Consider the following 11,392-nt stretch of genomic DNA (forward strand, 5'->3'; position numbering starts at 1 on the left):
CTTAATGATGTTTCTACCAGGAGTACTAATTCTCTTGACATCCTGTCATCCTATTTTTCTTGATAGCCACATTGTACGATCATTTTTTAAAAAAAAATTTTTTTTTTTTGAGACAGAGTCTCGCACTGTTTCCCAGGCTGGAGTGCAGTGGCACGGTCTCAGCTCACTGCAACCTCTACCTCCCAAGTTCAAGCAGTTCTTGTGCCTTAGCCCCTCAAGCAGTTGGGATTACAGACGTGTGCCACCAACTAATTTTTGTATTTTTAGTAGAGACGGGGTTTTACCATGTTGGCCAGGCTGGTCTCAAACTCCAGACCTCAGGTGATCAGACCGCCTTGGCCACCCAAAGTGCTGGGATTAACAGGAGTGAGCCACCGCACTCGGCCTAAAAAAGCTCTTAAATTTGTGTTCATCCTTTGAATTGAATCACTAATACACTTGTAACCTATTTCTAAATATATTAAGAAGCCTTTTATTCCAGGATTTTGGTTTTCGCCTTCCCCAGTTGACAAGTGGTACAATATAACTGTGCTGTTTAACAGTAAGCTACATCAAATCCTTTTTGGAAGTAAGCAGCTATAAATGAATTATAAAAATGTTAGTAAAAATAACTATTTTAATAGGGTACAGTGGTGCATGCCTGTAGTCCCAGCTACCCAGGGATGCTGAGGCAGGAGGATCTCTTGAACCCAAGAGTTGGAGTCCAGCCTGGCAACATAGTGAGACCTTATATCTTAAATAATTTAATTAAATACTTTTTTCATTTTAATATTTATTTATTTTATTTATTTGTTTATTTATTTATTTATTTATGTTGAAACGGAGTCTTGCTCTGTCGCCCAGGCTGGAGTGCAGTGGTGTGATCTCAGCTCACTGCAATCTCCATGTCCCAAGTTCAAGTGATTCTCCAGCCTCTGTCTCCTAAGTAGCTGGGACTACAGGCATGTGCTAACCACATCCAGCTAATTTTTATATTTTTTAATTAGAGACAGGGTTTTGCCATGTTAGCCAGGCTGGTCTCAGACTTCTGACCTCAGGTGATACACCCTCCCTCGGCCTCCCTAAGTGCTAGGATTATAGGTGTGAGCCACCATGCCCGACCATAAATACATTTTTTTAAAAAGCCAACTATTGTAATGGAATGACAATGCCATGTTTTTGCCAAAATATTTATCCTTGAGTTATTGCCCAAAGAGATTCTTTTTTGTGATCTTACATATCTGGGTCTTGGTAGCATATATATTTTTTACATATTTTATTAAGAACCATGTTAGGCTGGGCATGGTGACTTATGCCTATAATCCCAGCACTTTGGGAGGCTGAGACAGGTGGATCACCTGAAGTCAGGAGTTCAAGACCAGCCTGGCCAACATGGAAAAACCCCATCTCTACTAAAAATACAAAAATGAGCTGGGCATGGTGGCAGGTACCTGTAATCCCAGCTACTTGGGAGGCTGAGGCAGGAGAATCGCTTGAACCTGGGAGGTGGGAGGTTTCAGTCAGCCGAGATTGCACCATTGCACTCCAGCCTGGGCAACAGGAGTGAAACTCCATCTTGAAAAGAAAAAAAAAAAAGAAAGAAAGAAATTCCCATATTATTATTATTATACCAAGTTTTGAATTCCAAGTTGCATCCTAAATGCAGGAGCAGTAATTTTTGGTATTTTAAGTGCAAACATTTGTCGAGCACTTACTGCTATGCCAGGCTGTATACTAACTGCATTACATTCACTAGGTTATGTAATGCTTACAACATTATCCTGTAATTACTATAATTTTAAATAAAGTTCTCAGTTAACTTGGTTTATCACCTTCAAATAAAACCACCAAGAAATTAGTTGTTATGCATGATAGTAAACATACTGACAAATTTACCTCAGCATTATAGAATTAAGAGCCCCAACCTAAGCAGAATGAGAACAAAATGCAATAACCTACAGTAAGTGTTGGTGACTGTAGTGCCATATCATTACATTTTTTATTTTTTCAGTTTTCCAAAGATTATTCCAAAGTGCCAAAACATTTTAATGGAAATTTATTAGAAATTTATTAGAATTTAATGCCTTCCTTAAACAAAGTAGAGTGAATATACTTTTAAAAAAATTGTTTTGTTTTGTTGAGACAGGGTCTTGTTATATTGCCCATGCTGGTCTCAAACTCCTGGCCTCAGTGATCCCCATGTCTTGACCTCCTAAAGTGCTGGATCACTACAGGTGTGAGCCACATGCTTGGCCTGAGTGAATATACTTTAACCTTTGGTTTATAGCATCCTCTGACTCAAACTGAAGGACAAACTTAAATTTTGTTTTTTGAGACAGGGTCTTGTTCTGTCATCCAGGGTGGAGTACACGGGCCCAATCATGGTTTATGGCAGCCTTGACTGCCCTGGCTCAAGCAGTCCTCCCACCTCAGCTTCCTGAATAGCTGGGGCTACATGTATGTGCCACCACTCCTGGCTACTTTTTTATTTTTTGTAGAGCCGGGTCTTGCCATGTTGCCCAGGATGATCTCAAACTCCTGGACTCAAGCAGTTCTCCTGCCTTGGCTTCCCAAAGTGCTGGAATTATAGGTATAAGCCACTATGTCTGGCCTAAATTTTTTTTTCTTTTTTTTTTTGAGACAGAGTTTTGCTTTTGTGGCCCAGGCTGGAGTGCAATGGTGCGATCTCAGCTCACTGCAACCTCTGCCTCCCAGGTTCAAACAATTCTCCTGCCTCAGCCTCCCAAGTAGCTAGGATTACAGGCAGCTGCCACCACGTCCAGCTAATTTTTGTATTTTTAGTAGAGCCAGGGTTTCACCATGTTGGCCAGGCTGGTCTCAAACACTTGATTTCAGGTGATCCACCCTCCTTGACCTCCCAAAGTACTGGGATTACAGATGTGAGCCACTGCACCCAGCCCTAACTTTTTTTTTTTCAACTGACTACTCTCATAAGTAATGCAGAGGCCTACCTTTCATCACATTTTAATCTGTTGCTTTTAATTTGTTCTATTCTGGGAAATTATTAATGTTGCTAAATTATTTATAATTTGGAAATCAATTTGATTAAAGGTCTAAGGACCTTTCCTAAAGATTGACAAGAAGCCAAATATGGTAGCTCACTTCTGTAATTTCAGCACTTTGGGAGGCCAAGGCAAGTGGATCCCTTGAGTCCAGGAGTTCACAAACAGCCTGGGCAACATAGTGAAACCTTGTCCCTATGAAAAATACAGGCTGGGCACAGTGGCTCATGCCTGTATTCCCAGCACTTTGGGAGGCCAAGGCGGGTGGATCACCTGAGGTTGGGAGTTTGAGACCAGCCTGACCAACATGGAGAAACCCTGTCTCTACTAAAAATACAAAATTAGCCAGGTGTGGTGGTGCAGGCCTGTAATCCCAACTACTCGAGAGGCTGAGGCAGGAGAATCGCTTGAACCCAGAAGGCAGAGGTTGTGGTGAGCTGAGATCGCACCACTGCACTTCAGCCTGGGCAACAAGGGCAAAACTCCATCTAAAAAAAAAAAGAAAAATACAAAAATTGGCCAGACATCGTGGCTCACGCCTGTAATCTCAGCCCTTTGGGAGGCCGAAGCTGAGGCAGGTGAATCACGTGAGGTCGGGAGTTCGGAGACGAGCCTGACCAACATGGAGAAACCCCGTCTCTACTGAAAATACAAAATTAGCTGGGTGTGGTGGTGCATGCTACTCAGAAGGCTAAGGCTTGAACCTGGGAGGTGGAGGTTGCAGTGAGCTGAGATCATGCCATTGCACTCAGCCTGGGCAACAAAAGCAAAACTCCATCTAAAAAAAAAAAAAAAAAAAAATTAGCCAGAGGTGGTGGTGCATGCCCATACTCCCAGCCACTCAGGAGGCTGGGGTGGGGAGATCAATTGAACTTGGGAGGTTGAGGCTACAGTGAACCGTGTTTGTACCACTGCACTCAAACTTGGGGAACAGAGTGAGACGTTGTCTCAAAAAAATTAAAAAATTATAATATTAAAGAAAAAAAAGATGGACAAGCACTCAGTACAAACTTACATTATAACATTTAGCAAATATCATGATCGTTTCTGAAATCTCTGTTGATCATTGTGTTCATCATTTTGTTTATTTTATCCTCAGCTTTTAATACAATTCCAGATACGTGGTAGTACTTCAATAAATGTTATCACATTTTTGGCCTTATATTACAGTCATTTCATAAGTTTCTATAAAAATCCTTATAATTAAAATTTAATTTGCAGTATAAAATTCATTTATTAATAAATATTTATTAAGCATTTACTGTTCTAGATCCTGGCATATCAGAGAACAGACTGTCCATATAATGTAACATACTTTACTTGTTTTTTATTGCTTGTAATTCAGATTGTTTCTGGTTTTTAACTATTAGAAATAATTATATATTGGGACAATCACTTTTCCTTCCATTGCTATAATGAAGTCCCCAAAATGGAACAAATGGATTAATAGGTATGAATACTTTTTTAACAGTCCTAAATTGTTTTCCATAAAAGTTATGCTATGAGTATGCAATTTCAGTAAGACCCTAATCTGCCAGAATTATTTTCTTTTTTTTAATGCCTTCATTTTAATTTTGTTGTTGTTGTTGTTGTTTTTGAGACAGAGTTACACTTTGTCACTCAGGCTGGTATGCAGTGATCTCGGCTCACTGCAACTTCCACCTCCCAGGTTCAAGCGAGTCTTCTGCCTCAGCTTCCCAAGTAGCTGGGATTACAGGTGCAGACCACCACACCCAGCTAATTTTTGTATTTTTAGTAGAGATGGGGTTTCACTGTGTTGGCCACGCTGGTCTTGAACTCCTGTCCTCAGGTGATCTGCCCACCTTGGCCTCCCAAAGTGCTGGATTTGTTCTTTTTCTAAAATAATGTTACAGCTGGGTGCAGTAGCTCACGCCTGTAATCCCAACACTTTGAGAGGCGAGGCGGGTGGATCACTTGAGGTCAGAGTTTGAGGCCAGCCTGACCAACGTGGTGAAATCTTGTCTCTACTAAAAATACAAAAATTAGCCAGGCGTGGTCGCACACACCTGTAATCACAGCTACTCGGGAGGCTGAGGCAGAAGAATCACTTGAACCCTGGAAGTGGAGGTTGCAATGAGCGGAGACTGCTCCATTGCACTCCAGCCTGGGCAACAAGAATGACACTCTGTCTCAAAAAAAAAATAAAGTAAAATAAAATAAAATAATGTTACATCTAAAGCCATGCTCAATTATTCTCCCTTTCTGCCTTCAGAGGTAACCACTATCCTAAATATGATTATGTATCTCTCCTTGCATGTTTGGATACCTTTTCTTTTTTTCCTTCCTGTGGACCCTGCTCAGACAGAAATGGATATTTTTTCTATAATGTATAAATCCATAAATACGATATAGCCTTGTTTTATATGTTTTCAAATTTTACATAATAGCTTCATAATATATGTCCCTTTACAATTTGTGTTATTCAAAATTATGTTTTCTGAAATTTTTCAGGTGTAATTGAGGTATAATTTACATACAAGAAAATTCATTCATTTTATGTGCATAGTTGGATAAATTTTGGTAGTTGTTATACAGCCATATAACCGCCACCACAATTGATATATAGAACATTTTCCTCACCCTAAAAAGTTGTCTGTTTTCTCTGTGGTTTTATTTTGTTTTTTTAGTCTCTAGTCCTTTGTACTTGATCCTCTTATGTGACCCTCTCTTAGGCAACCACTGATTTACTTTGTCATTGTTTTGGCTTTTCTATAATTGTATATAAATTCAACTTTATATAAATATAATTTTATGTAAATGGAATTCTGTAGAATATAATATAGTATTTTGGTTTTTATTTCTTTATTTTACTTCCTTCACTTAGCATAGTGTTTGCGAGATTGATCCGTGTTATTGCCTATGTTAATGTTTCATTTCTTTTTTTTTTTTTCGAGATGGAGTCTCGCTCTGTTGCCCAGGCTGGAGTGCAGTGGCACGATCTTGGCTCACTGCAACCTCCATCTCCCAGGTTCAAATGATTCTCCTGCCTCAGCCTCCCAAGTAGCTGGGAATATAGGCACGTGCCACCACACCCAGCTATTTTTTTTGTATTTTTAGTAGAGACGGGGAGTTTCACCATGTTAGCCAGGATGGTCTTGATCTTCTGACCTCGTGATCCACCCACCTCGGCCTCCCAAAGTGCTAGGAGTACAGGGGTGAGCCACCGTGCTCAGCCCCTTCTTATTGCTGAGTAGTATTCCATAGTATGGATATGCCATAATTTATTTATAATTTTACCATGTGATGCAAAGATAAATAGCTGGGATTTAATTAAACTTAAAAGAGCTTTTGCACAGCAAAAGGAACAGTCAGCAGAGTAAACAGATAACCCACAGAGTGGGAGAAAAATCTTCACAATCTATACATCTGACAAAGGACTAATACCCAGAATCTAGAACAAACTCAAATTAGCAAGAAAAAAGCAAACAGTCCCATCAAACAGTGGGCTAAGAACATGAATAGACAATTCTCAAAAGAAGATATACAGATGGCCAACAAACATAAAAAATGCTCAACATCACTAATGATTGGGGAAATACAAATCAAAACCACAATGCAATACCACCTCACTCCTATAAGAATGGCCATAATCAAAAAAATCAAAAAATAATAGATGTTGGTGTGCATGCAGTGAACAGGGAACACATCTACACTGCTGGTGGGAATGTAACTAGCACAACCACTATCAAAAACAGTGTGGAGATTCCTTTAATAACTAAAAGTAGAAGTACCATTTGATCCAGCAATCCCACTACTGGGTGTCTACCCAGAGAAACAGAAGTCATTATACGAAAAAGATACTTGCACACACATGTTTATAGCAGCATAATTTGCAATTGCAAAAATGTGCAACCAACCCAAATGCCCATCAATCAACGAGTGGATACAGAAACTGTGGTAAATGTATACAATGGAATACTACTCAGCCATAAAAACAAATGAATAAATGGCATTCACAGCAACCTGGATGGGATTGGAGACTATTCTTCTAGGTGAATTAACTCAGGAATGGAAAAGCAAATGTCATATGTTCTCACTTATAAGTAGGAGACAAACTGTGATGATGCAAAGGCATAAGAATGACACAATGGACTTTGGGGACTCAGGGGGAAAGGGTGGGAAGGAGGTAAGGGGTAAATGACTAAAAATCGGGTTCTGTGTATACTGCTTGGTTGATGGGTGCACCAAAATCTCACAAATGACCACTAAAGAACTTATGTAACCAAATACCACCTGTTCCCCAAAAACCTACGGAAATTTTTTAAAAATTAAAAAATAATTTTATCATTTGTTGGACATTTGGGTTGTTGCCAATTTTGGACTGTTAGGAATACTGCTACAGACATTTGCATGCAAACCTCTGTGAAGACATGTGTTTTCATTTTTCTTGGGTAAATGCCTATGAGTGAAATTGCTGGGTCATATAGCAAATACATGTTTTTTAAAATACAGTATCTTTATAAGATACTACCATACTGTTTGCCAGAGGGTCTGAACTAACATGTTTGAGATTTATGTCTATTAATACAAGTAGATATTTTTCATTTTAGCTGTTTTCCCTTATTCTATTTATAAAGCATTGATTTTCCTGTTCTCCACTTTTTTTACCATTACAAGTAATACTACAAAAGGCGTATTTATAAATTGTTTCCTTGTGCACATGTAGAAGAGATTCTCTGTAATATGTATCAACAATTGGAATTGCTGGGTTCTGGGGCATACTCATCTTCAGCTTTAATAGATATTACACATTACTTTATAAAATGGTTGGGGCTGGGCGTGGTGGCTCAAGCCTGTAATCCCAGCACTTTGGGAGGCCGAGACGGGCGGATCACGAGGTCAGGAGATCGAGACCATCCTGGCTAACATGGTGAAACCCTGTCTCTACTAAAAAATACAAAAAACTAGCTGGGCAAGGTGGCGGGCGTCTGTGGTCCCAGCTACTTGGGAGGCTGAGGCAGGAGAATGGCGTAAACCCAGGAGGCAGAGCTTGCAGTGAGCTGAGATCCAGCCACTGCACTCCAGCCTGGGCGACGGAGCAAGACTCCGTCTCAAAAAATAAAATAAAATAAAATGGTTGGGCATTTAACTTTTTAAGCTGCTCCGTCCAAATTACTTCAGACTTACATTCGTCTTTTCTATATACTTTTTCTTGCAAGTAGATACCTGGTTCTTTTTGTATCAGAATGTTTCTCAAAATTGTTCATACTGTTATTATAGATCTTTGTCTTCATTTGACTTTATTTTCTTTATTTTTGCATAGGAGATTCATATGGGACATTGTGTAAATCTGACTGATGGGGCTGTAGAAGCTATCCTTACTTACTGTCCTCAGATACGTATATTACTCTTCCATGGATGCCCCTTGATAACAGGTTAGTGCGTTAGATTGCTTGGGTTCAAATCCTGGCTTCATCTTTTACTAACTGTGTGACCTTGAGTACATTACTTAACCCATTTCATTATTCAGTTTCCTCATCTGTAAAACAGGCATAATGAGAGTACCTACCTCATAAGTACTATGTCATGATTATCTGACAATTCTTTTTTTTTTTTATTTTTTATTTTTTGGGAGACGGAGTCTCGCTCTGTCACCCAAGCTGGAGTGCAGTGGCGCAATCTCAGCTCACTGCAACCTCCACCTCCTGGGTTCAAGCAATTCTCCTGCCTCAGCCTCCTAAGTAGCTGGGACTACAGGCACATGCCACCATGCCAGGCTAAGTTTTTTTGTGTTTTTAGCAGAGACGGGATTTCCCCATGTTGCCCACACTGGTCTCGAACTCCTGAGCTCAGGCAATCCACCTGCCTCGGCCTCCCAGAGTGCTAGGATTATAGACGTGAGCTGCTGTGCCTGGCCTCTGACAACTCTTTATCTGATGGCCTTGCACATAGTAAGAGCTCAATAAATGTTAGTCATGATAACGATAAATGAAGGTGGTGGCCAGTGCTCAATAAATGTTAGCTATGAAGAGGATTATGATGGCAGCAGTGGTTGTGTTCATGATCTTGAACATGATGCTTTATGTAAACAATAAGAAAATTTCAAGTTTTTATTACATCTATCAAATACACTAAATGGCTTGTTAACTATTATCAAACTGCAGATATCAGGATCAGAATAGCCAGGCGCGGTGGCTCATGCCTATAACCCCAGTACTTTGGGAGGCCAAGGCGGGTGGATCACCTGAGGCCAGGAGTTTGAGACCAGCCTGACCAACAGGAAGATACCCCATCTCTACTAAAAATACAAAATTAGCCAGGCCTAGTGGTATGCACCTGTAATCCCAGCTACTCAGGAGAATGAAGCAGGAGAATCGCTTGAACTTGGGAGGTGGAGGTTGCAGTGAGCTGAGATCGCATCACTGCACTCCAGCCTGGGCAACAAGAGCGAAACTCTGTCTCAAACAAACAAACAAAAAGGTCAGAATAATTTGGACTCTTAGACTCTTCACTGGAGGAGAACAAAATAGCAATAGCCTATTTTGCCTGTATAAGAGCCATGGTATATATCCTCCTACCCTAGAAACCGTGGCACCCTTTCATATTACCCCTATAATAGGTCCCACACTGTAATATATACTGGATCTAACTTGTAAATCAGTAGGTATGCCCAGTTCTTCCAGCTTATTTCTCTTATTACAGTGTAAACAATTAGTCTTTTTTTTTTTTTTTTTTTGAGACAGTCTTGCTCTGTCGCCCAGGCTGGAGTGCAGTGGTGCAGTCTTGGCTCACTGCAACCTCTGCCTTCCAGGTTCAAGTGATTCTCCTGCCTCAGCCTCCCAAGTAGCTAGGACTACAGGCGCACGTCACCACATCCAAGTAATTTTTGTATTTTTAGTAGAGATGGGGTTTCACCATATTGGCCAGGCCAGGCTCCTGACCTCATGATCCACCCGCTTCAGCCTCCCAAAGTGCTGGGATCACAGGCGTGAGCCACCATGCCCAGCCAGTCTAAACAATTATTCTGTAGGTTAAGTTATTATCCTGGAAGTTCCTTTGACAACTTCTCTTTTATTTTTAGGAAGTTCCTTTGACAACTTCTCTTTTATTTTTAGGAAGTCCCTTTGACAACTTCTTACTTTTATTTTTAGGTTTCCAGCCTTGGTTAAGGCTGTAACCATAGATTGTATCTGGGTATCAGTAACATCTGTAGTGAAGATTAGATCTTACTTTATGCAAAGACATTTCTTAAGAAACTGGAGCCAGCAAGGACACTGGTGGCTGGGTGCGGTGGCTTATAACTGTAATCCCAGCACTGTGGGAGGCTAAGGCGGGTAGATCACTTGAGCCTGGGACGTCGAGGCTGCAGTGAGCCATGATCACCCCACTGCACTCCAGTCTGGGTAACAGAGTGAGACCCTGTGTCAAAAAAAGAAAGAAAAAAGAAAACAAGAAACTGTTAACTGGGGTTAGCTCCACAGAAAGTTGTAAAGGAACAAGAGTAGGAAAAAGATGTCATTGTATACCCTTTTATATCTTTTGAATTTTATATCATGTGGATTATTTTTAAGCTATTAAAAATTAATTGGTTGGGCATGGTGGCTGTCACCACACAGATGATCCCTGACTTAAAATGATCAATTTATAGTTTTTTTACTTTACAGTGGTGCAAAAGCCATATGCATTCAGTAGAAGCCATACTTCAAGAACCTAGGCAACCATTTTTTTCACTTTCAGTATAATATTCAATAGATTACATGAGATAGTCAACACTTTATTAAAAAATAGGCTTTGTGTCAGATAATTGTGCCCACTTGTAGGCTAATTTAAGTGTTCTGAGCATGTAGGCTAGGCTAAGCTATATTGTTCAGTAAGTTAGGTATATTGAACGCATTTTCGACTTTGTGTATTTTTGACTTATAATGAGTTTATCAGGGTATAACCCCATCTGGGTGCATGTAATCCCAGCTACTTGGGAGGCTGAGGCAGGAGAATTGCTTGAACCTGGAAGGCAGAGGTTGCAGTGAGCCAAGATCGTCTTACTGCACTCCAGCCTGGCAACAGAGTGGGACTCCATATCAAAAATATATATATAGAGAGAAAACAAAATTTATAAAAATCTAAAAGATATATGATATAAATGTAACTCACTAAAGAAGCATCTTAGATTTTGTATTCCCCGTATATTTCAGAGCAATTCTATTGGTTTTACCTTCATATTTTTATGTTGGTGATGAGAAAACACTTTACCATTTGTAGGTTTCAGTAATTGAAATAATACTTTCTGGTAGTATTTTTCAAATATACCCCAGGACCCATTTACGTTCTTAAAAATTATTGAGGATCCCAGGCAGGGTGCAGTGGCTCACGCCTGTAATCCCAGCACTTTGGGAGGCCGAGGCGGGCGGATCACGAGGTCAGGAGATCGA

General features: G+C 40.2%; 1 protein-coding gene across 1 annotated transcript in view; it reads left to right on the forward strand.

Annotated features, from left to right (window-relative positions):
- AMN1 (antagonist of mitotic exit network 1 homolog (S. cerevisiae)) overlaps positions 1 to 11,392 on the forward strand; it is a 56,838-nt gene that overhangs the window by 32,269 nt on the left and 13,177 nt on the right. The window contains exon 5 of the mRNA XM_011934141.1: positions 8,287 to 8,398. Within this exon, the coding sequence (XP_011789531.1) occupies positions 8,287 to 8,398 (112 nt within the window). The remainder of the gene's footprint in view (positions 1 to 8,286; positions 8,399 to 11,392) is intronic.

The sequence above is a fragment of the Colobus angolensis genome, unplaced genomic scaffold (genome assembly GCF_000951035.1).
Source record: "Colobus angolensis palliatus isolate OR3802 unplaced genomic scaffold, Cang.pa_1.0 Scaffold131, whole genome shotgun sequence".
NCBI classification, from domain to species: Eukaryota; Metazoa; Chordata; class Mammalia; order Primates; family Cercopithecidae; genus Colobus; species Colobus angolensis.